Source organism: Pseudopipra pipra, chromosome 7 (assembly GCF_036250125.1).
Source record: "Pseudopipra pipra isolate bDixPip1 chromosome 7, bDixPip1.hap1, whole genome shotgun sequence".
Lineage (NCBI taxonomy): Eukaryota > Metazoa > Chordata > Aves > Passeriformes > Pipridae > Pseudopipra > Pseudopipra pipra.
The window spans coordinates 18,250,917-18,278,803 of NC_087555.1; the positions used below are offsets into that span (position 1 = coordinate 18,250,917).

General features: G+C 39.0%; 1 protein-coding gene across 23 annotated transcripts in view; it reads right to left on the reverse strand.

Moving 5' to 3' along the window:
* Positions 1 to 728: 728 nt before the first annotated feature.
* LOC135417144 (uncharacterized) overlaps positions 729 to 27,887 on the reverse strand; it is a 42,827-nt gene continuing 15,668 nt past the window's right edge. For 5 of the 23 annotated variants that reach the window (XR_010431932.1, XR_010431931.1, XR_010431927.1 and 2 more), the window contains 2 exons: positions 24,068 to 25,555; positions 10,714 to 19,957 (listed from right to left, as the gene is read on the reverse strand). Coding sequence is in view for 1 of the 23 variants with exons in the window: in XM_064660812.1 (XP_064516882.1) it covers positions 25,545 to 25,555 (11 nt within the window). In the remaining 22 variants the exon portion in view is untranslated. Of the gene's footprint in view, positions 3,211 to 10,713; positions 19,958 to 20,249; positions 25,556 to 27,887 lie in introns of those variants that run through there. The other 18 variants (XR_010431928.1, XR_010431922.1, XR_010431930.1 and 15 more) reach the window with 15 other exon arrangements.

Sequence of the window (27,887 nt, forward strand, 5' to 3'; positions counted from 1 at the left end):
GCCACAGGGCAGGGCATGGCAGCTGTGCATCCCAGCTCCTCCAAAATGAGGAGGCTGCAACTGCCTGCAGTTCTGTGCTCCAGGGGCACAGAAGGCACCGTTGGGTGTCCATGCTGCATGTCCAGCTCAGTCGCCCCTCTGCCTCCCTACCAGGAAAAAGGCACTGGAAACATGGGAGAAAAAGGCTACTGAAGATATATGTAAGAATTGTACACCAACAAACTTGCTTTGATTTTCATTAAGTGTAAATTAATCCTTTAATAGGTGTTGGAGTCAACCCATCATGAAGATTGTTTGAATATTTCACCCCTGCCAGGTGGGCAAGAGCCAGTGGGTAGTTTGTCCTGAGATCAAGCCCCACCCTTTCTATTCAGAAATCTCCCTTACTATTTAATGTCTCCCAAAAGCCACCATGTAATATCTAATAACCCGGATTACAAATATTAGGATAGTATGAGGTAATACCATTAGATTATCTCAGCATAAACTAAAATAAGATTGTTAATGTTTATCCATTTTACTTGATGTACATGCAAAAAAGAAAATTTGCTGTTGGGTGTGGTATACTGTTTATGATTAAATGCTTTATTCATGCTTGTATGTCAATCTATTAGTGTGCTGTTAATTCAAATGTTACTATGATGTATTTTATCGCTGTTAGCACATTTATCACAGGTAGATGTGAAACTTAGACAAAGGTGTACATTCTCATTAATGATGAGCAGCCTATTCATCTTACTAGAGTGTAATTAATGTTAGTTACAATACTTAATTTTTCACTGTTTGTCATGGTGCATATTTAGCATTTCTTCTGTCCTTTATCAATCTGCTCTCCTATCATATAAGCCCATCAAAAAGATATATGTAAATATCTGACCTGTTTTGAAGCCTAATTTTTGTACTTTTCCAAGAACTGGAATGTTTTTATTCTTATCCTGTAGGCAGCATATTTAGTTAAAAAACAGACTGTAAAGTGTTGTCCACTACTTTGGGTTCTGGATTAGGTTTATTTGCAATAGCAATAGTAATATGACAATCAGTTAATGAAGTAAAGCAGGGAACACAATGAAGACAGAGGTACTACTTGCTGTAGTACTGTGCTGTGCTTGTGTGAGGTTGTAATGGTCCCAATTGTTCTCCTGGATTTTCAATTACATGGTTTTTGTACTATTAAGAATATTAGTTAAATATGTTCTGTGAGTAATACAGCTCCAAAAATAATAGAAGCATGATGTATCTGAAAAGAGTACGTTATTTGGTAAATAAGTGTTACAACAGCTTGTTGTTATATTTTGGGAGCATTGCTTTGTCAATAATGTTGTTAGCAGTCACAGAGCCAAAACACAGTCCCTTGTGCAGTGGTGCAAGAGGGGAAGGAGTTATGGCTAATGTTTCACACAGCAGGTGGGAAACAAGCTGTGCAGAGGTGGGTAAAAGGGAGTGAGTACTGAACACATTCTTGGATTTGCTTCCCAGCACGCTAATAAATCCAGCTGAGCTGGAATCCTAGGATAAGTCCATATGTTTGTATTGGTCCCAGGAACAACACAATCACCTTGGCTGAAACCTGGCCATCAGAGCATTTTTATTTCTCGATGATCCATAATTCCCATAATTCAGTTAAGTTGAACTGAAAGAGAACTGGTCCTTCCATTAGTCACTGGTGAATAATTTTCTTTTCTAAAAATATTTTAGCTGGGTCGACCAAATTCTTCAGGTGCAGAATGGATTTAGGATATGTTTTCTCAAAATTTCAAAGAACTCTCTCTGAGAGAAAGCACACCAATTCCTTTTCCTTAGTCTCTTAATTGGCAGACATTACACTTCTAACGTATTAGGGATTAGCTGTTATTTTCTGTGCAAGGACCTCTTTTGTAACCACTGTTTGAATTCTACCACGGTCTACTGTTCACGCTAGACATGAAACTGATTACATCTCCAATGTAATGAAATCCATCTTAAACTTTCATCCAAGCCATGAAGGACTTTCAGAACAACATGAAGCTATTAGAAAATCCTTAAATTCCTGTGTTTGGTTCCCCTACACTTCACTTGCTTTGGGTCAAAAGGGAATTATGATTAACCCAAAGCATACAAATGAACTATTTTAACATATTTCAGTATGAAAATTCAATTTGGACACAATTACAAGTAGGTGTAATTGTAGTTTAGTAGCAAATTAAGAATAAAAATACTAACCTAGGTTTAGGCCTTTTAAACAAAATGATAGTTGAAGGTGCTCCATAGTGATTAAAGTACAATAATAGCCTGTGATGTGAACAGAATTGAGTAGTCTTTTTCCATGGTACCAAAGCAATGCTTCAAAACAATGAGTTAGATTTCTATGACTGCACCCAAATCTTTTTATTAAAAAAAAAAAAACAAACCTTTGAATTTTCTATGGCAAAAAGACCTACAAATTTTCCATAATATAGCAAAATTCCTCAAACAACAGACTCTGGGATTCTCTTTCCTCCCACGCACCCCTCAGCCTTGAGTCATTTGAATAGAGGGAATTGCTAAAACAAAAATGTCTCTTTTAACTGATAAAGAATAAATACAAAGAAACTATGAAGTTGCCTTTAACCTTTACGGCATTACAAAGCTAGTTATAACAACATGCTGTAAAACACACCAAAAAGGTGAGTATTTCACTCCATTTTGATTTGACCATTTTGCTTTCAAAAGGAATTTATAAAAACTCCCAGGAACAATGAACATTTGAACTCAAAATGGTCCAGGTTTATTTTTACTCCAAAAGAAGTCTCAATAGAGATATTGATTTTCTAGCATTCATCCAATATTGCACAGAAAATGGACCTGACCTTGCAATCCCTAGCGGAGACAAGGAAGCAGTCATTACAGTCATAGTTCCCATTGATTTTAGTGGGATTACTTGCATAAGTAAGGGTTTTCAGGATACGACCTAGTGTTCCATTAGCAGTAAAACCAAGCGTACATGGATGTCAGATCTACTCCATTCAGAAGGGTGCAGTTTACCTTCCTGTTCTATATTTATCCTATGGTTTCATTACTGCCTATTTATTCTTCATATTTTTTGTCTTCTGGCCCACAGAACCTCATCATTATGTGAAGAGTACAAGTCCTCCTGCCGTCTTGAGTGGGTTTTTTCACTGTATCTTCAAATGTCATTTTGAGTTCAGAGTTGATGCCTGCTCTTGTAGCTCTTTCTTCCTTTGGTTCTGTTTTCTGTAATGATACAAAAAGTACTTTGGGCTAGGCACTGTCTCTCACTGTATTTTTTAATTAATACATTTTGGAATTCTCTGGGACCAAATGAGGAGACATTACTGTACTTTGCAAAGTAAACACAGAGTAGTAGAAAGCTAAAGCCTATAAGCCCTTTCCCAGAGTGAGTTTCTCCTTAATCTTTAGGAGGTTTCTTGTGCCCCATGGCTTCTACAGGAATGTTACTGCAGAACCTCACCACTCAAACGGATGGAAACCTCCTAATTGTGACTTTAAATTTATCCACTGACATTTTATTCAGATTTGTTCTTGTGAAGCTTGTCCTTTATCTAAAGCAGTTCTTTTCCTTCTTTGGTATTTACTTACAGATGTGGTTATGGTAAGGAGTCACATCTCCTCTCTGCCTTCTTTTTGTTTCATTAAATGTGAGCAAGGTGGAGGAGTGGTGTGCAAGAAACAGGATGACTATATGTTTGTACAGTGCCTTGCACAATTGCCTAGTCGTGGTTCAGGGCTCCACAGACTGACTTTGTTTCAGCAGTGAGTAATAATGACCCTCCAGAACACATGTGCTTTATTCTGGATGGACACCATTAATTCCTTCAATTTTCATTGAGATGCAGAGCTTTAGAACAAGAATACTAGCAACTGATTATTTTTGTCAGTGGCATTTTAAGAGAAATGAAGAAATGAAATGTACAGTATATTTCAGTTTGCAATGATCATTCTGGTGTTCCATTTGCAATGGAAATGAGCATATAACATATTCATGTGTACAGATAAGGGAAACGACAAACATTAACAATCCTTGCTCTATTCATTTATAATATTCCGTTTAAAAAAATTAAAATCCTTCCATTCCATAGTTTTTAGTTTTGTTTCAGCAGCACAATGCAAAACAAAAAAAAGAGAATTAATGGATAAAATACACTTAATTACTTTCTAAGTAAGCATCCTGAAAATTACTATAATCTAAACCACAAATTCTTTGTAAATCTATCTACTAAAAATATATATAATTCCATTCCAATTTTTTAATATATTTTTATATGTGTATTACAGATAAAATTCCTTATCAAATCAAATAAACAAATAGTGTGTGTGTGTTACATGCTTATATTTTTATGGCCAAGCAGCTTTTGATGTACAACTCTCAGCTTGTTTAAGTGGACTGCAGTGTTTGCCTTCTCAGTGTCAGTCAGTTTCTGCACAATTTAATCTGCCACTAAAAAGAAGTTTTTTGCTCTTATGGGTATAAAACAGTATGCCAAGGATAAATCAGTGCCGCTTACCTTCCATAAAATTTTAGACACAACAAGAAAATGCAGCTCTTTCCTTCTCTCATCTCAATGGGATGTTAACCTAACAATCACAATTTTAAGATGGGGAAATTGTTTTGAGTAAAAATAAATTGTCCTGTAGTGTTGTTTCATGGAAGGAACATTGGACCTGTGGTTCACAGCTTATGATATCTGGGTTTGGAGGACTGGAGTGAAAGTAAGAACATGTAGAGAAAGAAGAATAAGAATGAAATACGAGTTCTAGATGGTTCAAGTGAGCTGAAGCAGTTCAGCCATAGATATCCTAGAATCCTGCAAAGAGGCTTATTCTCTGACTACCTTCCCTGGCATATTGCCATCTCCTGTCAGAGCCCCCGAGGAATTATTCTCTCTAAGTGTGAAGATTCCCTTTTTTCCTCTTTTGTTGAGGTATCTAAAGATATTGGGCTTTAACTTACAGCTTATATTTGCTGAACAAAACAGAAAAAAGTATTTGTGGTTTTCTCTGCAGCTGCCAGGAAAGAGAAGTCCATTATTTGTAGCTATAGGGGAGCAGCAGAGGAGAGGTCTTTTGTTTGCAGCTGCTTTCCGGGGCCAGAAGTTGAGGCTGTTGCCAGCTGGGAAGGGCAGGCTGGAGCAGCCACTGCTGCTACTGCTCCAGGCTTTCCCAGGGAGGCTTGCAAGCCAGGCACTGTCCTGTGTGTGACATTTGTACCTTCACGTGCTGTGAAACAAGAGTTCTCAACTTTGGATCACAGTGAAGAGAAAATGAGCTGCCCCTCAGGAATGTGAAGCTGTGGTTGACCTGCCCACAGCCCTCCTTCCCACCAGCAGCACCTCAGGGCACCCACTGGCACCTGCAGGATGTATCTCTGCAAATGCGGCTGCAGAACAGCAATGCCGCAGGTGTAAAATCCTTATGATCAGATGCTCCCTGTTGTGACCCTGAACAAGTTAATCACATCACTCCTCTTGAAGATTCACACTGCCACAATGTAATTTATGTAGGCCCTCAAAGGTAGATGGAGACATCAGCTATTGATCACAAGGAATTGCTGCCAGTCAGTCTTTCTGTTAGTTTCCATCCTTGTGATGTGTTTTAAAAAATATTGTATGATTCAAAATTATACCTGTAAAAACTACAAGTAGAAAATTACTGTGTGCATTTATCTTTAATAACAACCTTGTGAATATTTATAGTACCAGTAGAGTAGAATGTGTTATACTACTTTATTTCCCAGTCTGTTTTAAATGATATTATTCATTAGTAGTCGTGAAGTGGTATGACATATTTTTATGTTGCTTGTTTGTAACAAAGGTTCTTAATACCTTTTCATAATGAAAAGGGATAAATGCTCACATGGAATAGGGGAAATCGTGCTTGTAAGAGCACAGAGTGTTGTCTTAGGGTATTAAATTAGCATTTGGTACTGCTCTGATTTGTGTGTATTTCTAGTAAATGTTTCAGTTACAAATCACTATAATACACCTGTATTCTGGTTCTTCAATTCATATAGCATTTAAATCCTGCCAATACTATGTCTTATAAATATAAATATGCAATTTAATTTAATTCAAGCATGCAACACATAATTTTTCTTCTAATTAAAATACGATATTGCAATATAGGAGCTGCCCGGGGCAAACAGGACACGTGAGATTGCCAAGCCAAAGGGAATACAGAGACAGCTCTGAAGGCTGGCAGGAGGAAGGTACAAACCCTCTTAGCCCTCAATGATGCCCCTTCTGGAGGCTGTGGTGTTTCTGGTACCTGCAGGTCCATCCTGGACTTACTGGCCCCACTGCTGAAGAGAGTGGGGAGCCCGGTGGCAGCAGGGCACACTGCCCTGTGGTGCTGCACTGCCCTGGTGTCCTGCCATTCCTGTGCAAGGTGGCAGGAGCAGCACAGCTGATTAGTTTTACTGCTGCCTTGTCGTGTGCAGAAGTTGGCTGATGTGCAGCAGAACTCAAATAGTTCTGGGGAGGAGGAACTGCCCGACAGCAGCAACTCGAGGGATTCCTATCACGCTCTCTCAGAATCGAACAAAACAACACAAATAGACCTTCTGCATAATGACTCAAAAAACTGTTAATGGCCATCTTTAGTAACATAGCAACAGCCAAACCCTTGAAAAGAGGAAGTTTTCATTGAGAAAGCGTTTCATTTTGAACATTGAAATTTGGTTTAGAGTATGAAATAAGTTTTGAAAGGAAGCTGATGATTAAGAAGAAATGCAGTGGGCATTTAATAAATGGAGGAACCGCAAGATAATTAACTGGCATGCATAAAGATTCATGCTTTATACCAAAATTTTAATTTTGCACATAAATGTGCCTGATGTAGGCAGCATTTAATCACCTAGCTGACAGGAGTAACTACTTTCATTTAACCTTGACTGAAGATCATGAATTCTAACAGGTTTAATTGGATACATCATTTAACAGAATGAACAGAGCAAATTTTTCTCAATTCATAGGTTCTGATTGACATGCACCAGCAATAAGGCGTTGCACAATTAAAGCTGATCTGTATTCCTGGCCTGGGCAGCAATTGCCATAGTGATGTGACACTGTTTGATCACTGTGGCACTGAAACTATACTGAATTTCCCCTTGTTTTGAAAAGGGCAATGCTTTAAAAAAAAAAGAGAGAGAGAGATAAAGAGATTTTGGCACTTTAATTTTATTTTTTTACATTAATCACATTTATATGCACAAACTGTAAGGGAAGGAACTTGTTATCAGTAACTAAGGGGAAAGAAGGAAAAATGGTATATTCTTTTATCCATTTAGCACATTATTTACAGAAAGTCAAAAATGTGGATAGTCAAATGAATTGTAACACATTAAGGGCCTGATTGTTCTGGGCTTCCATTTGAATAGGGAGTAGTGCTGTGCGGCTCTGATCTTCACCTGCAGTTTGGCCTCTCTGCCCTTGCCCAAATCAGTTCCACATCACAGATAGCTTGCCAGCTGAGTAGGGATACTGAGAAGGGGAGCTCATACTGCAAATGAGGAAGAAAAGGATGAGAGGGAAGAAGTGGTGTCCAACAATGAGCTGCTACATACCTTTCCTGGCACACAGTGTTTGATATGATAAAATCCTGAAAAAATTTATGGAGGAACTGGCAACTTCCTCTTCCCCATATGGCTTCTCTCCATCCACATGCCAGGACTTTCAGTGCCTCTGGCATCTTTCACAAGTTCTGGGTTTGACCTTTACGAACTAGGATCGTTCTTCCATTGTTTAACCATATACACATACATATACACACATATGCACACACACACATATATATACACACATATGTATTCTTTCATGTCTCTGTTTTCCACTTAAATTTTTGCTTCCAATATATCATTTTTATTTTATTATTTTATGAAAAGGTTTGCCAAACACTGAACAGTCTGAGGGCAGGGTAGTACACAATGTGTTTCATCCTGGCTGCAGTAAAAAATCCTTCCTAATTCCTGAATGACCTGCTAAAAAAGCTTCTAGCAAGTTCTGCTGTCCACCATGAGCATTGCAGCATCCATGCTCAGAGCAGCAGATGGGTTTTCTTCTTTTTTTTCTTCTCTCCATCCACTTAGGTTCAGTGCCTAAGCACTGGTCCTGATCTCATCTGCAGACAGACCTATTGCTACCCATTTGTCAACCTTCATTTCTGTAGAGGCAATGTATAAACATAGCAAGCAACAAGCTTTGTAGGAGTGCACTGCAGTGAGAGGGAGACAGAAATCTTGGGGAAAGCTGGAATCCTGATTGGCTCAAGGACATGAACTTTAAGTCAGGACCGCTAGATGTATTAAAAAATTTTTGTCACTTTAGAAGCCTCTAACATTCAATTATTTGCAATACCTTTCACTGTCAGCAGTATTTCCCACATAATTCATTGTAATACTGGCAAAGGCATTTGCCAGTATAATTTATCACTCAGTAACATTTTTAATTTTCAGGTAAATGATTGGGCCACATCCTCAGCCTCTGCAGCCATATAATGTCCCTTGGAACCATAGCGGATGCTTGTCTGCATGCATGGTGAGTTCTCAGACAGTCCCTGGATCTTCCCTGTGCAGGCAGGAGAGCCAGGATTTGGTCAGTGTGCCTCACTTAGCCTTGCTGACATAGGTGCTGCCTGCTCTCACCTTGCATGGAGGCACAGAAGCTAGGAGGTAATGTGTCCCTGCTCTGCTCACTCCTGAAACCCTTTAGGCTGGGTGGGTGCTGCAAAACTACTGGGTCCTTCTTTAAAGGGTATCTTTGCACCCCATTTAGAAATGCTTGGGCTGTAATTTGCTCCAAATTTTTCCCGACCTTCCCAATAAAATCTGTCCCATCATACAGTTCCTTTTTATGTCCTAAAATACACACAGGTACCTCATGTTGTCTTCAAGGCAGGAAACAATAGCATGCCTTGAGGCACTCGTTCATTTCCCTTGGGAGATTCCCAGTGGCATCCCCCAAGGTGCACAGAGCTTGTCAGCAGCACAGCTGGAATAAAGCACACACTTTTTCCAGGAGCCATGCTCAGCTTTGACTTTCCCTGGGGAATATCACCGAGTTCAGTAGCGATGCATTTCCTGAGCTGAGTTTGCTGCTGGAGGGAATCGTGTGTGTTTCTTTGGATACCACAACGGCCTCAGGCTCTGGCCACTTGCTCTGTTCACGTGCACCCAACGACATCTCTTCTGGATGGTCTCACTACACTGGGGTCTTACACAACCTTTCTGACCTTTCATTTATCAGCTCCCCACTCAGATCATCCTCTGCACTCAGAGTCATTTGGGTGCTTTGCCCATGACTCTCGGAGTTGCATGTCACTCTTGCCTTGTCTTCCTGCTCAGTCATCCATGCTGAATTATCTTCCACTCTTCCCTCTGGGAATAACTAAGGCTTTGACCTAGTGGGACTGTTTGTGTGGTTAAATGCTTTGATGTACCAGACACTGAGCTGCTTTCTCCTAAATCTAAGGTGGCTGGGGATTTCAGGCTGTTTTCAGAAACAGTTTGTGCACTGGGAAGCATATGAAAGTCAGCAAAGGACACCAACTTGTGCATTTTCAAGTATTTTATCTATCATCTTTAAACCCTTCTGTTTTCTTTAGTTTCCAAACAGCTGCCTTTTCATGTTTTTGATCTTCTAGAGAGGATATACAGCTGTAATAAGAAATATATTTCTCTTCTTTTCAGAATCCTCAGGGAGCAGGGGACATTCCTTTTTTACTGATATCAGATCAATTTTGTAATTTCATTTTGAAGGCTGTTCTGAACAAGTGGGGGAAAGCAGAAAACCAGCCATATTTTTCCCCAGGTTTTCCTGAATCACCTTTGGACCATGACCTAGACAAAATTCTGAGCACAATTAATGTTTACACCTTTCTTGCACTATATAATTTAACTTTCAGCAATATAAAATGGGACAGCAGAAGTATTTTTATGTGTTCTTACAATGTCCAAAGTTGTTTGTTACTGTTTTTATTTGAGGGAACTAGACACAATCCTGGCTGCCTTAACCACTGCCTTTGAGAGAGCTACAGCTGAGAAAATCCGCTGCCAGGAAGAAGTGAATAGAACTAACAAGGCTATTGAGCTGGCCAACAGATTAGTGAAAGGTCTGAGGTGAGGTCCTACAGGGCAGGCTAATGAAGCAGCCTACAGAAAGCACTTCTTTGTTATACACTACTGATCTGGCAATAACAGAGCCACTTAGCAAAGAACCTGATGAGCTGAAAAAATTATGTCATTATCATTCATTTTTTTCATAATAGAAACATGGTTTTGACCTTTGCATTTTCTTACATTTTTGCTTCATTGTGCTATATATTTACTGTAAGATTACCTGGTAACTAACCTATCCATGAACATTAGGAGGAGAAGTCGATTGAGGATATTGACAACGAAGGCAATTTATTAAAATGCGATGACTGTATTTGTAACAATTAAACAACACTAATGATACTGCCCAGGGTTGGGATACATAGAATAGAATATAATACAATTTGCACTACTTAGTTAAGCAATATGATAATTCTGTAATTATCTTTCAGAGATTTGCAGTGGGTATTTCAGGAGAGAATAAATAATGGCAAAGCCATGAATTATCAAAAATCCATATTGTCTGTTGATCCAGGCTGACTCAAGGGAATCCATACTCACTGATGGATTTTTTCATTTATCATTCATCTACTGATGAGGCTGCTTTTTATACACACACACAGACAGACTTTTCACAGATACTTATTTTATTGTAACATGCATTTAAGAAATCTCTTGTGGTGACTCACAGCCATTATAGGTTTTGTCCCCTTCTACCTAGTACTTTCAAGCTGAGTTTTATAACCAAACACATAGTAAGCAGCAAAAATAGAAGATCCATTTGTTATTAAGCGAAATTATATGGCTGAGTGTGGCTACTGGAACTTAAAATATAAAACAGGGCTTAAGAGTTATTTCCTGAATCAATAGAAAGGATTTATTGACTAGAGGGGAGGGAGGGCAGTGCAGAAGGCCCATTGTTTCTGTTTAAAGAAGCAAGATGAATGCATTTAAAATGTTAACATCCTGGCTGAAAGTGTAATGTATTTTAGTGATTAATAATGCCTGTAAAACTAAACCATGTACCTAATACAGAATAATAAAATAAATAACAAAGCAGACCTCTTTAAAGTTTGACAATAAATGATTGTTTTAAGGTGTCTGATAATAATATTTTCTTCCACCTAACATATCATATTGTTTGGTTCTCCCATGTGCCTCCTGCTGGGCCTGACAAGTGCTGGAATAGCATACATATAGAGATGAAAGGCAAAGTGTGGGCATGTTGGGGGGGAGGCATAATGAAAAATAATCTAAAGGAGGAAACAGAGATGAAAGGAAAGAAGGAAAGTTGAACCATGCACTAGATGAAGACAGTAAAATGAGTTTTAGTGGAAAGTCCTTCAGTTAGTACCTCCCAAAGCACCAGCTCCATGAAGAAGGTGGCCAGCTCGACAGATTGGTGATGGGAAATTGAATTCATTCCTGTTATTAGCTGTACCACATTTGGTCAAAGGCAGTAATAACCATATGACAGCTATTTGGAGACTTATAGAAAAAAACCCCATTTTAATCCAGTCTGTGGTAAACAATAGGTCAGTGTTTACTATTAGCAAACAGTGTAATACTGATGCCGATGTACTGTCAGTCCTGGCTGTTTCTTTGCCTTATTTTTGGCTAAGAAGACACTCTCTTATTTCCTACTTGTATGGCTAAGTTATTGCTGTGTGGAGAATGGCTCAGGAAATGGGAAAATAAAATTGTTCACAGCGTTTTTTATAATAAGCAGACATGTAAAAATTTCTTTACTGACTCTTCTTAATAAATACATTTTTACAGTGGAAATTATAATAAAATAATCAAATGTGTGTGTTTTCTTCTAATTCTTAGGGGGAGTGTTGACCAAACAGCAGGAGAGCTGATAGTGTCTAGCCAGGATCTGAGGGAAAGGCTTGCACCAACTGTCATGTCAAATCTCTTATTGACTTTATGGCATAAAAGATCCTTCCCAGAAGTAGAAATTGTTTTTTCCTGCCTTCTTCTCTGAGCCCTGGCATGCAAGGGCTGTTTTGGGTGGTTGCATGAGTAGTTGTTACTCTGTACCAAGGAATTCTTTGCTTCTGACAGGTGCCAATTATGCTGTGGACATCTGCCCTGGAGGTATTGAATCAAGCTGACAACTCATTTTATATCAATCAAACAACAGCCATTTTCAATAATTTCCCATCCAGCTGGGACTGAATTTGCAAAAGTGATCTATGTATTAGAGACATTACCAATCCACAGAGACATTCATAACCGTGATTATGTTCTGTTTTCCCACAGAAATTCTTGCATCTGCACAAGAAAGCAACAACTTCTTCCACTACGCAGGAGGATGCTGACAACTCAATTTTGGTCACTTGCTGCCAAGCTCAACTTACAACAGTCAACTCACATCAGACTAGAAGGGTATTTTTTGCTTGCCATCTGCAAATCCCTTCTGTTGATCCTCCAATCGATGGGAATCTGTAAGGTAATACTGAAGTATTCACTACTGTTTAGCCACTGCAATGGGCAGTTTTTTAATAAATGCTTAGTATGGTTTTTTTAATCCTGTTTTTTGGGTAGGAAAGGAGGGCAGGGCTTATCCCCAAACCACTATTAGGAACAAAAGAAAATGCAATGCAGAAATGCGTTCCAGATTGCAACTTTTCTTTCCTGTAATAGTTTATTTTCAAAGTGGTACTGGCACCAGTCAAAATCTCATTCTGCTTTGCCTGAAAAACATTAAGGTAAGTGAGGGATGCAGATAATAACTTCTCTACAGACACATATTTTTTAAAATACACAGGTAATCAGACAAAAACCTAGCACTATTCCATTCCCTTTTTGCCCTGTTAAACCATCATGTTACCTATATGAACTTCCTTCAAATACTTTTTTTAATAGGACTGTATATTTGGAGGCAAGGAACTGGTAAAATGTTCTTCTGGAAAGGACCAAAAACATGCCCCTTGCTAGTGTTTGAACTACATTTGCCAGCTGACTGGAGCTATAGGTGACAACTAACCTACAGACCTTAGCAATATGGTTAGCAAGCCAGAACAGTAGGCAGGCTCACCTTCTTCTTGTATTCTGTCAAGTGCTGTGCTCTGCTGTTTGCATAAGGGGACCAGCTTTTATTATTCTATTCTGTCCCCAGTACTGTGCACCAGGGCAGGACAAAGCAAAATTTAGTGCTTGGATATAGTATTTGCTTGCTAACAATTGTTATATTTAAGGCTGCACTAAGACTTCTGTCTTAACCTGCTGTTCTCCCATGCTCGGAATATTCTTAAAAAAAAAAATCCCTTTCATGTGAAATTTTTCATGCTTGTTATCAGCTGAAATATGATTTTTTTGGCAAGCCTGAATAAAATTCATTCATTCATATTTGAATTATGCAAGGAAGTGGGTGTGGGGAGAAAGGTCTCTTCTTTAGCACATTCATAATTCACAAAAAAAGCTGCATATTACAAGCTGAAACTTTCCAGGTGGCTAGTTTTGACTGAAGGGTAGTCTTCATGCTAATTACAAAGAGAGAATGACTGAAAGAAAAATGAAAGAGAAAAATTAAAAATGACACATATTGTGATTAACTCATTTGTTTTGTAGGTGTGTCATACAAAGTTCCATTGTGAGCCACTTAGAGCAAGTTTAAAGTAACAATTTCATTTAAGTTACAATGAACTACTATAATTACATAATATCAATGTTTTGTGCTGCAATTTCACTAAGAATTTCCCTACAGAAGCTGCAGAAGCTTTTACTTATGCAAATGTGGAAGCTCACAGTGAAATCAGTGCAGAATCTTATGAATCATTAACTTTGACCAGAATGCCAGTCTGGGGAAGGGGGGGAATGGTGGCAGTAACTCTCCCTGTGCTCTGGGTTTCCCTGAATGCTGACCTGCTGAGGAAAATAGCTCTGAGTTTTTGCAGTTTGTTCTAACTTACTACACTGACTGTGAGGGACACCACACCACTAAAGCTTCGTTATTCTCTTTTCCTTGCTATATTCCCATATACTAGTGGACATAACAGGTGGCACATGATCTGATCAGCACTGTGTGACTGACTCTCCACAGTACCAAAGAATTACTGCAGTGGAGGGTATGTGGGTAGCAGAAGTTTGGAGTGTTACAACAGTCTCAACCCATGGAGAAAAGGTGCTGTGATGTGCAGTTCCATGCTCTCATAAAACACCTGGAAATAAAATACAAGCATGTAAATAAAGCAGTATAACTCTAATTTTAAACATCTGAAGGTATAACTGGCAATGGTTCCCATAGTAATTTCTGACCTTGCTCCAGATGGAGCAAAGATGAGTTCAGACTAAAGTACATTACATTCATCAAAGTATAACGAATGGGATACAGCACAATGGCGTTGTGTCCCCTGCCTTTCACCAGCCCAGTACTAGAATGACTCTATAGGTGTGTGTCTTACAGCAGGTATTTCTTGCTGGAGGCCCTGTTTTGGTAGACAGCTTGGAAGAAATTACTGATCTTGTACTTGACCCAGTATATTGCAAGTTATGTTCAAAGTATTTTTAATAGTCTGTTATTTTCTTCGTCAGCTCTCCCTCTGTGATTATGTTCTGCAAGTACTCAAAGTAGCTTCCTCTGAAAGCTGTCTTCTTTGTATGATAGTTACCTTAACTCCCAAGGATTGCAGTGCCCAAGACATGTTAACTCCAGTTGGATTTTTACTTGTCTATTTTTCTTATTTGTACCCTTGTATGCACTACAGTTCAATGACTGCAATTTGAGCACTCCTTTCTATCTAGCTGAACAATCCTCCCCAACACACCACCATCCTGATGTGTAATCACTCAGGAGACATAATCATTCACTTAGAACTAAAATAATTCTCCTACCATTTGCTCCTTGCCTCCATTCTGCCCTTTTTCTCTGATTTATTGCACTTATATTCCTTATGGAAATATTTTGACATCCATCCCCTCTATTCAAGTCTTGTACCCACCCTTGGAGGGAGTGCTTTGAACAGAGGAAGGCCAGGATGAGTGTGTATCTTATATACTCACCCTTTTATTCCAGTGTCATTTCCCCCACCTCCTCATTATATTCCTGATCCCTTCCCCTCCTTCTAGTTTAGCTGTGCCTACTGTCTCTCCTACAGCTACCAGGAGTCCTCCCTTCCCTCCCCTGCCCCTCTAGTAAATGTCAGAAAATATTTCCTCACAGCCTGTGCTACTCAGGATTGTGTCCGAGTAAAGGGATCCTGAACCCCAGCCTTGTCTAAGCTCTCTAAATCACTTGACCCCAAAAAGGTTGCCACAGGACAGCACTTATCTACAGCGCAGGCTGGAAAGAAAGTGCTGCTAATGCACTGATTTCCTTCAGCTCCGAGCTTTGCATCTATTTAGACTGCAAGAAAGTATTTAGTGAGCCAGAACACTGAAATTGTTCCTCTTCAAGCTTAGTCAAAATTACTGTGAAATTCCTTAATTAAAAAGTTCAAGCTGAGAAGCAAAATGCTTTTGAATTCAGCCATCACAGTGCCCCACTCAGTACTGTACCTTCTGCCTCTTCTTTATTGCTCCCTTCATGTTCTCATGTTACCTTACGTGCTGCCTGTTGGTTTTGCTTGTTATGAGTGTCCCCCCCGACTGCCACCCCCACACTGCATCGACAAGCAGAAAGCTCTTTATGGCAAGTGTTGACCTAGTGGTGTGCACCAGCCCAGGGTGGAAGAGCATCTTGAATTTCTTGCTCCCCTGGGAGCATTTGATTAAAGGAGGATTTTCATGGTGTGTTGAGATTCAGAACGTGGCTGCTATTCAGTAACTGCTGGTTGCAGTTCTGAGCCTGAATGCATGCTGAGGCTCTGCTGGTTTTGTGGCAATAAGCTGAGTCCTGGGACAATGAATTCTGCACGATTTTCCCCAGTGTGCAGAAGAGCAGAAACAAGACCATGCTCACACTCACTGCCAGGCTGCTGTTTTTGCACTCAGGGACACAGGCTTCACCAGATTTTTCACTGATTCCCTATAGAAGGCTTCCTGACCTGCTCTCTAAATGGGTCTCTTGGATCTAAAGAATTTGACTCAGCTTCAGTGTTACTCGCAGTGTGTGAGGTCAGTTTGAAAACATTTGGAAACTCCCGACGGAGGACATTTCAGGAGTGTCTGCACTACTCTCACACCTGCACAGGCCCCAGAACAGCACTTGGAAATGTTGGATACCTCACAGCACAGCGTGCCTTTTACAGACCTCAGTAGGCTGAACCTGATACACAAATACTCACATGTGCTTCTCACTGTGCTCAGAGGAATACACAATCTAAATTAATTTCTGCTATTATAAATCTAGAACTTTTCTATAGCCCAGGAGATGGTTCTGGAGTCACAACAGAGATGTGTTGTGTACAGATGTACAGAATACAGTTCACAATTTTATTTCTTTCTGTTTCTAGTAATTGAAGATTTAATTACTAAAAACTATGCTTACAATGAAACTTGAGGAAAACAGAATATTTGAAAAGGAGATATGTATTTCCTTTATTTCCTATGGTTTGATTTAGGGATTTGCAAATTTACCACTTCAGTCTAAACTCATAAAGCAGAAAGATTACTTTAAAATTAAGTTGACAGTGCTTTGGGATGAATTATGGATACTTTCTTTGGCTGCTGACAGTAATTTCATTTGGGATATTCTTCTCGCTGAGAAGCTGTAAACAAGACTCACAACAGCAGAAATACAAATAAAGAAAAACAACTAGAAGAATTAGATTGGCTACAATAATAATAATTTTCATGATGAATTTGGCTCCTTTGGGTCTAAACCAAATATGTTTATTTTTTAGAATTGTATTTATTTCATAATCTGTATTTTTCAATTTACTTATCCACGGTGACTATATCCATGTGTATGTGTTTTCCCTTCAAGAATCACTATGTCTTCATCATGAGGAAAATAAAATAAAACTTTTCAAATCACCATAAAACTAAATCTGCAAGAGGGGAATTTTAGTGTTTTATTTTACATACCATATAAATGTAGCTTTCCCTGGGTCATTTTTTTCCACAACTCCTTTTTGTGCTAACTTGTTAAAAATTGTGTCACAGGACCCCAAGACTACAAGGAGCTGTTAAACCATTTACCCAAGAGACCAAACACAAGCACCACCAGAGGAAGGATTAGTGAGCAGGATGCTCAGACACTCATTTTTAGCTTGGAGTGGCCACAGCTGATTGCAGTTACATCTGGCCACTGGATGTGTGCCTCTCCATGTGAAAGCTGGGGACACTGAAAAGTTAATAAAAGCATTTTCCAACTCCATAAATGCATTGCAGGGCACACAACATTCCTTTCTGCTATGGTGATGCATATGACTGTGTATCTTGTGCAAGCAGTTACTGGAGATGCAAACCAGGAAGTGGATGTTAAAAATAATTGTATTATTAAATGAGGAATCAATTAAGAGATAAATATACCCTTAATAGTAAGAAAATATGATCAGGTAATATCAGTTGTATATCTTTTCCATCATCAAAGTGCTTTAAAAACCTTCACAATTACTCACAGTATGTCTCTCTGATACAGGAAAACAAGGCTTTGTTCAGGTGGTGAATGAAGTAAGAGTGCAAAGGACTTGACCAAAGAGTATCAGCAAGTCAGTAAACTAAAACTCTATGTTATCAATAAAATCCTTAAAAGAATCTGTGTTTTTAGTTGAGTTTCAGGAATTTTATGGGCAAAGAGTTGAAAATTATGACCAAGCCGGCTCGCTCTTCTAGCTTCATGCTTGACCTGCAGTCTGCGGAAAAAATTGGAAATTATCTTGGAGCTTCACATAGCTACCATGCCTGACCTGTCCTAATTCATGTAAGCTGTTTCAAAGAAGCAAGTTGATAATGATCCAGGCATTCATAGCATGCATGTATTTGCCTTGTCATAGTATTATTCTCACATAGTCTTTAGACAACCTCAAACATTACAAAAATCAGCATTTGCATTGCCATTATAAAATTTCTTACTTTTAAAATCTAAAGATTGCAAAGAAGCTATTTCAGAGAGCAAACAATAGAATATTTAGAAGAAGGAAGCAAACGTTTTGCTAAAATCATTTTGGGAAAAATAAAAGCCTTCAAGGATTTTGAAAAAGGCAAATGTGGAGCTTAAAGGAACTTTTACCAAATTCCACCATAGCTGCATTTGAAAGGTAAACTGTGAGAATTCAAAAAATTCCAGGCAAGGAGATTCCCCTTACTTTATAAATCTATATACTTTAGGCATATTTTTCCATAACACTTTGTGATATTACATATCACAGTACTTTGTGTTGTCATTTACATGGGTGAAGTAAAGACTGGCAGCAATTCGACTGATCACTTTCAACTGAAAAACCACACAAGATGCTGACACAGAAAATTACCCCTTGATTTCTTGAGAGTTAAATTGCATCTGCAAACGATGTCAGGTTCCACTTGGAGTAAGCTCTGGTGTCTAGTGCATTTCTGCCACTGGTTATCTTTCTTTTTTGTTTCTTCAGATAAGATATACTTGCATTCTAGCTGCTAATGAAAGAAGAAGATAATGCTGAAATGCTTAGTCACTTTTATACTTTTTAACTGATGCTGTGAAGAAGTGTCAGAATCCTGAATTTAACATGATTCAAAAGATAAGGGGGAGGAGAAGGTGGAGAAAGATTATATAAAATGGATTTATATTGCTTCTACAACTGAATTGTTTTCAGTATAATGTCACGCTCTTAGTGTGGGGGATTCTGCATGTGTCGTGATTCTGCAGATGTTCTGGCACACTACACGCAGCTGCACTATTTGTCATGGGCAAATTTAATAGCAAGACGCTTGTTACATGTTTCCCCTATTCTTACTTCACAAAAAGTGAAGTAAGAATTACTTTCTGAGGGGAAAGTAATCCACTACGTGGTAGCTTGCTTGCTTCCCTTCTTTATATAGCCTTTTAAAACACTTTAAAACAAATTTTGGAAACACCATCTTTTGTACTACATTCTGTAACACCTGCAATTACAGATCTGTTACTTTTGCTAGAATGATTTTGTTCTTTCTAGTGGTTATATTGCTAATTAAGTAATTTTAAGTACTTGAAAAGGTCATATTCCTAACAGTGGGGGGGGGGGTGGTGTCTTCAAGAGATTCATCCTTCAAAAGGGAGAATACTTTCTGGTAAGTACTGAATATCCTCTGTTCTCAGTGACTGCAGATGAAACTCAGAAGCACTCCATGCAGCAGTATGGCAGAGCCAAGTGCTGTCAGAAATTTTGCAGAGTCAAACTCAGAAGAGCTCCCCCACTCTTCTAATCTTAAAATCCTGTATTCTTTCCTCTAAGTATTCTCTTTCCTAAACTTTGTTGGTCCAAGACCAGTGTGTTAATCAGCTCTTCGGGACCATACCCTTGAGTTCCAGCTTCTTGCCAATGTATTCAGAAAGTAGAACAATATTTTGCAAAAAGAAAAAAATATTAAAAAAAGCAATTTTTTTTCTCTTGAAAAGCCTATAACGTGCTGAAACATGGGTTGTCTGGTTAGTGGCAAGGGAGGTAACTGAAGAACTGGCAGCGCAAGGAGAAATTTGGACTTCAGAAGAACGAACTGAAGTAGAAGCAGATCCAACTTAACCAAACAGGACAAAACTCAAGAAGACAGTACAGCTGTAGAACAAGTTAAGGGTGTTACACTATCAGCAAGTATATGAACAAAAAACAGATGTTATAAATGAAAAATTTTCATGTAATTACTGTATCTCCTACAGTACAAGAAAGACATTAACCTACTGGTGCTACTCCAGTGGGAGCTGTAGCAGGGAGCGTGCTGGGAGAAGCTGGGGGCACTGCAGTTCTTCAGCCTTGAAAAGGCCAGGAGGGCAGGAGGATTTGTTGCTGTCTGAAAATACTTCCCCGGAGGCTACAGAGAAGACAGAGCCAGGTTCTTCTTAGGGGTGCACAAGGACAGGAAAGAGGCAACTAGCAGAAGCAGAGCAAGGGAAATTCTGACCAGGAATTAGGAAAAATTATTTACCTCATTCACCATGAGGGTGGTGAAATATTGGCAGAGGGGCCCTAGGAGGTTGTGGCCCTCTCAAGGTGAGACTTAACAGATTACCTAGATATTAATATCTATACTTGTAACATTAAAGTATACATATATTTACAAGTATGGTTGAAACTATGAGTGCTTATAAAACACACAAGAAAAGATGGATCAACAGAGTATATTTTTTTTTGCCATGGAAAAATCATGTTTTTAAAAGAAATATTTATGTACTATTGTATGGGAGGTATTTTAAAGCATCTTGAATTTTTCACATGGTGGAAACACTGCATATACATAAAATACGTAGTCATGTATCAAGTTGATGAGAAAGTTCTTGTTAGGAGGAAGCTGATCAGATAATTTTAGAAATGTATAACAAGTGTTTCTGTTATTAAAAATGTGCATCTGTGAACACAGACTGTCAAAGAAAATGGAATATTCAGTGAGTCTTTTCAGAAGAAAGTCAGCAAATAGCATTGAAACATGCAATAGATATGTGAAGATATTAGTTTCCAGTCTTCAGATGATTGCTTAGCTCAAAAGTTAAACAGATGTGACTATGACATCTCTCATTCTGTTTCTAATCAATCTCTAAATATATGAGATCAAGCTGTGTTTGTGTACAGAGCCAATTTCAGAAATTGTTGTGAACTGCCTCGTGTAAAACCTATTTGATAGTGTCTGTGAGTGTGCGCATGTGTGACATGTCTTAGATTCAAACATGTATTCTTAATTATCCTATACCTTTATGAGGTTACACAATGGTCTTCTGCAGCTACAGGAATTTTTAACTTAGCACTACAACCTATAGCTCTCAATTTAATAACTACAGTATTCCTGCTGATTGTGCAAATTATATTGGCGAAGAAAATCAAACACTTTTTGTTAGCTGGCCTCCTGATGGCAATGAAGAAATACAAGTCAATCAGACCTTGAATTATTCTAATTCAAAAAAAGTTAGGAAAGTGTGAATGCTTCCAAGATCTACTGCTCAATCATGATTCTGCAGTCATAGAAGGGTTTGCAAATCCTTGCTGAACTCTGCAATTCACAAACTAAAAGGGACTTTATAGCCCAGTAAATGTGATTTAGCCATTATTATTAAAAAGCAACAAGGTTTGTATTGACATGATAGTATATGGACCCAGAAATTCCCTGGGTTTGTCTGGGCCTAAATAGATTTTAACTTGGTTTAGTTGTGATAGCAATTGTTCAGCTGTGAGGCTCTCTTGACTAAATTTTAGTTTAACTCTAGTTTATGGTAATAACAAATGGTTATTCATTGTGGACTGAAATGCCTACAGCTCTAGAGTCAGCTGTGGGAAAGAGTGCAGACGCAGATGACACAAATAAGTCATTTAATCACAGTAAGCTGACAGTGTTAAGAAAACATAAAACTAAATCAGACACCAGACTGAGGAGAAAGACATCCCCTTCCCATGAGTATCACGCTCCTCCTGGTGATAATTCATTGTAGTACTCCCCCATTCCTTTTGAGAGATACCAAAGTGTCAGTCTTAAGACCCAAAGGAACACTAGAGGAATAAGCACAAAGCCAGAGAATAGGGAACTTTTTATGTAGCAATTTTACCCCTATTTTTAATGAGGTCTTCCACTATTCATTAAGTAATTTTGATTATTATACTGTTTAAAATAGTAATTAGACTACCAATAAATTCTTACATTCATTTATATATTGTGCCTTTTGCCAATACCTTTTTGTAGGCTCCGAGTGTAATACCACATTATAACATTGCTAACATCTTTAAGGACCTGGAAGCTGAAACAAATACCATGAACATCACTGAAGCTCACAAGCACTTTGGCCAGTTGCAGTCAGTGCTGCTGTGCTCTATTTTCTCATGGACAAGCTGAATGAAATCAGTCCAGTGAATCAGCTTTCATTCAAGGTTACCACTCAGGAAGAGGTCAGTGTGTTTGCGTACTGCTGTTTTAATCTAGTTCTACCACTGGCTTACCACTTTCCCTCTGGTCACAGGCTGCATTTCACAAGGCAGTGCAGTGAGCAAAACCCTCTGATAACATGAGGCTCAGTGTAAAGATCCCAACTGCCTGCATGACACCCTCTGCTATCATTTACACTGGTCTGTTTGAAAGGGTAAAGCTTACTTTCCCAGCCCAGTTAGCTCTCCCAGTACAGCACGACCCCTGCATGGGCTCCCATTTACAGCTTTGTGTACGTACACCTGTACGTGTGGCCAGGCAGCCCACAGAGCAGTCCTTTGCCTAATGATTTTGAGGCCTCCCTTCCATGCCTTCCTGCTTCACCACAGTAAGAGGGAATATGGACGAGTTTGTGTACTTCTGCTTGGGTCTCCTTGCTGTAGCTTGAGCTGTTCATGCTACCAACTGGCTCTGCCAGGCCACTGGAAAACTCCCTCCTCAGGCAAGAACATCAGCCTGAAATGCTTCCTACAAACTGTGTTTGCTCTGAGCCAGTCCAGGCTGCTTCTCATTAAGGACAGAAAAGCATGATGGCTTCACAGACATTGCTGTGGCCACAGAGGGGGGCACCTCTGCAGGGGCAGCCAGTTTTCTCACTCTCCACTTTTCATCCTTATCTCAAACACTGGGAAACGCATCTACTTTCAAAGTAGCTCTTCATGTCCCAAGTGCTGCTGCCACATGTATATATTCCTCTCAGAACGAGCTGAACGGAAAGAGTATTGTATAACGATCTCTCATTTAGCTTAAAATGTTATCTTTTCCTTCACTGCTTTTTGTCTGTGAGCAGTATGCTGAGTCTTGTGCAGCTGTGTTCTTGCTCTTATTTGGCATAGATCTCTTCTAAGTTTTGCACCCATACCAAGAGTTTCCTACTTCCCTTTGAAAAGAGCGAGAAATGGGTACAGAGCAGAGGAGCCCAAAGCCTATGTGGATGTGAGCCACAACTATGATGAAAATATTAACCTGATAAAAGAGGTTTCTTCAGCTTCTAGTGCATGTGCTGTGAGCCAGAAAGTAAAAATCACAAATGGAGAAGAGAAAGGGAAGACAGAGAAATTCAAATTCAGCTGCTGACCCTACTTGTTTTCAGAGCACAGAATATCTACGGTACTGAAACATAAATCAGCCAACCAGTGAATTCCTGTCCAGTCTCCTCAAGGTCATCTGGAAGTCACCTACAAGCATCTCACACGAGGACATGCGCAATGGCTGACTTCAGCAAGGTGCCAAACACCCACTCTGGCTGAGGCTGGGATGCTCAGAATGCTCACCACCACACATGGCTGGGCCCTGCCTTTATTTTTCTGATTGAGCTGTGTAAACAAGACACAGTTCTGTCTAGAAAAAAACACTCTATATTAATTATTTAGAAATTAACAGGTGTTAAACCAATTGCCATTATCGGGCATGCCAACCTTTAGAACAGATCTAGCATTAAATCATGGATATCTATAGGGAATTCCCTTGGATCATTTGATCAAATTATGCTCTTAAAAGTACACTTCAAAAATGTCATCCTGGTGTAGGAGGAACAGAAAGAAAATAAGGCAATGAAATTAATGGAAATTTAGAGAAATGAAATGTTGTCTCATGTATTTTGACAATGTAGGCATCAGTAGGTTTGCCAGACAGATCAGCTTCAGATTTGACTTGAGCAAATTAAGCTAATCTAAAGCACAAGCTACTTGCTAGTCATTTTTCTGGGTTTTTGCCTCTTGAACCATTTTACAAGCTTATTTACATTATAACAGCACTGGCCATGCTTCTCCCATGTTTGAGGTCATTCCCCAGCCTTTGGGAAGAAAGCTGGCACTTGACAACATGGCCAATTTCTGGCCACGGAGGTGTTTTAAGTAACAAGGTGGGCAGGCAGGAACAGCAAAGGGGGGAAAGCTGTGAGGATGAAGACTGCTAAAACAGTCAGGTATAGATAGCAAGAAGAAAGAGCCCTGAAATGCCTGAAGAGACATTTCTGACAGAAAAATCCCACTGCACCAATTGTTTAATTGTTACCCTGCTTTGCAAACAGCACTATGTAGGCACCTTTACTTTGCTGGCATCTGCTGCTGCACCCCATTTCTTTCAACAGTAAGACATCAGGCACAACTAGGCATAACTGAAGGATCCAGATGGTCTTTGGCACCTGCAGTGAGTTAGGAAGAAAAGATGTTTTCATTGTTTTTTCAGATCTTTGTCATGGTTTAACCCCAGCCAGCAACTAAGCAGAGCACAGCCATTCACCCACTCCCCCATGGCAGGATGGAGGGAAGAGAATTGGAAGGGTAAAGCAGATAAACTCATGGGTTGAAATAACAGCAGTTTAATAATAATAACAACACCACCAATTAAAAAAAAAAAAAGGAGAGAAATAAAACCCAAGACAAAGTAATGCAAATAAAAAACAATTGCTTACCACCAACAAGCCAATGTTCACCCAGTCCATGAGCTGCAGTCCCCAAACCGCAATCTCCAGCCAACTTCCATCTCTAGTTTATACTGAGCATGACACCTTATGCTATGGAATATCCCTTTGGTCAGTTGGGGTCAACTGTCCCAGCCGTGTTTCCTCTCAACATTTGTGCACCCCCAGCCTCCTCACTGGTGGGGTGGGGTGAGGAGCAGAAAAGGTCTTGACTCTGTGTGAGCACTGCTCACTAATAATTAAAACATCCCTGAATTATCAACACTGTTTCCAGCACAAATCCAAAACACAGCCCCATACTAGATGCTATGAAGAAATACCTCAGCCAAAACCAGCATAATCTTAAACTGAATTTGCTGGACTGGGAGGTGTTTGGTGGTGTTGGGCTTTTTGCTTGTGAATGTGACAAATTTGAGTGAAGCCTAAGAACATTTTTACAGATTACTTTGAAACAGGCTTATACTTTATACTGTCTAGCCTCACATGACATGCTGTGACTTGATTTTGCATTATTATGATGATTTAATACAACACTGAGTAATAGAGATTGTAGTGAATTCAGGTTGGAGAATCTAAACATCAGTCCTCTTGTTTGATTTTCCTAAATCTCTTTCTGAACTAAGCACCTAAATATCCTCAGTCTGGTCATGATCCCTACCTTGACCATATGGTCCTCTACCAGAGAACAGAATAATTCTAGGCCATTAAGGCACTTGCCCATATCCATTTCATCTGCAAGATCTTCAGAGGTGCAAACAAAACACTGGATGGGAAGATTTGCTAATGCTGATAGTACTTTAGATCACTGGATAATCTTTTTCCTGTGTTAGTTATTACTGAATGGAAATCAAACGCATGCATGTTAGAACTAGTAACAGATGGCACTTCTGTTCTGTGAGGAAGAAATAGGGGCAAAGGAGCAGCAAAGTTGAACCTCCCCCCTTCCCGGTCTTACCAGGATTCATTGTGTTGCCCTCCTGTTACAGTTGGCTGTGACTCTTTCTTGTTATAAAGAGATGTCAGAAGTTAGAGAGAGACAGACGATAACCTTAAATCCTTTACTGCATTTTACCAGGATTCTGAAAAATAAAAAATAAAAAAATAAAAGCCAGCTGAGGGAGTTGGAAAATGTCAGTGAGGCATTACACAAAGAACTTGATACATTTGTTGACCTTTCTTCTTCCTCCACCCTTCTCCTCTAAGATGGATTTAGTAGTAGTGAGTGCTTAGTGCTTTAAGTGCTTTCTTAAAAATAATTTAGATGCTATTGTCTGTCTGCCTGCTACTTGGAAAACATAGCTGTTTCAATGAGCCCCTGCTGAAACGGAAGAAAGAGGGTTTATTGAAATGCCTCCAAAAATGCACCAAAATTTCATTCTTTTCCTTGTCAGCTGAAACCCATCTTGTTCTTGCCTTTACAGTCTTTTGTTTTATTTTTTTAATTGTACCATTGTATTGAGGGGCTTTTCATTCTTTTCCGCTCTTTTACGAATGGCATGTGTGGTATTAAGAGCTGAAGGCAGAGATGAGAGGAGAAGTGTTTTGAACTGACTAATTTGCAGGCAAGAAATAAAGCTCTTGTAAGGTGGTCCCAGGGGTATCTTTGCCATGAACACTATTTGAAATGACATGTAATCTGGTACATTTCAAAGGCAAAACATTTCCTATTCTAAAGTATCTTCCTGAGCCAGGGTTGGTTTACCTGTTTCCAGAGAATAATAAACTCCATTGGGACCAAGGGAACTCCTTCTCTCCCCTCTCAAAATTCCTGTTCTTTTTCAAAGGGGCAATTGCAGCCAACAGTTTATTTCTGTCCTATCTTTTCCTGCTCCAGTGGCTCAGTGCTCCCTACTAATACATAGCTGAATGCACCTCTGGATTCACACAGCACATCCGTGTACAAAGACAGAAATAATGGTGTGGAGCTCTCTTGTTTCTTTTAACAGTGGAAAATTTAGATCTGGTTCTAACAGACTTCTAAAATTTTAAGCATTTTGCCATATGACTTTGATCTGGCAATTTCTTAAGAGAAACTGTTCCTCTTTTAGAGAAATCTGAGCTCAGCTGACCTTGGAATGCTGTATTAATACTCTTTCTCAGCGCAATTTAGTGTTTCTAGCCTTGTTGACATACTAAAAGGCTTACACACAAAAGTCCACATTTAATTTGTCAAAGCAGACATTTCAAAAAAACCTTATGTTAAAACTTTGCCATATTTTGGTGAAAGCTTAGCTGGTCTTCTAAGCTGGCACACTTAATCATCATCTGTGAACGTATTCATATACTCTGAGGAATGTTTCTATATGTTCATGATTTAAGCTTATTATATCCAGAATCTGTATTGCATGGTTTTAAAAGATTTTAAAATACTTTAAATGGGAGATTTGGGCCACAAGTAAAACCCAAAGCTTTAGAGAAAATAAACACTGATAAATATTACAAGCATTTTCTATTAATTTCACAGCTGTTCTATCCTAAAGCTTTTAGTTACTGAAAAACAAACTGATGCTTTGGGAACTCTCTGAACTTACACTGACTACTGTTTCAACGTTTACTTGATTTTCTCTCTAATTCTCCATGAAGAGAAATCAGGTATAGTGTGTCTATAATAATGATCCTACAAACTGAGGTTTTTTTAAATAAAATCTTCAGTTACATTGGTTTTCAAAATCCACATGCTTGTGCTCGAATGTGCTCTACACAGTATTTTTTCAAGTGTGGACAATGATGAATAAATTATGCTACTTGAATAGAGATACTGAAGGCCCCCGGAAAGGACAAGCAAAAAAGATGGAGTTGGAATGTCCAGAAAAGAGATGTTTCTAAAAGAATGAAAAGCAAAAAGTTCTCTCCTGAAACCAATAATTATGTGAGACAGCAGACTGTCGGGGATGACTTGTGCTGTCAGTTTGCATTACAAGCCTCAGCCCTTTGAAGGACAGATTTTGCACTGTGAGTGACCCTAACGTGTGTTATACTTGGATCTCTACCAAATAGAAGTCATAATAAAATACTATGCCCCATAGAATAGGTCTTACACCTTAACTGTTGTTTTTCACAACAGTCTGTCAACTGTAATTCTTAATTTATGGGAACTTTGCCCAAATGTAACTTGGAACAAAATGTGTCCAGTGTTCACAAAAACTTCCAAAGAAGGTAGTGCTGTTCCCCAGTAGTGTTTATCTCCTGGATTGGTTCCTTATCGATTCTGAACCATTAGATTCCTCTGGACTATATACAGATGCTATTACTAACAATCATGAGAACACATAGCCGTTACCATAAAAGAAATGTCTACCAAGTTAGTTAGCAATACCACTGGTTTTAGAAATTCTATCATAACCAGAGAAATAAACAAGGCCTTTGTCACATGATAACACACAGATGGCATTACATCTCTAACACTTAGCA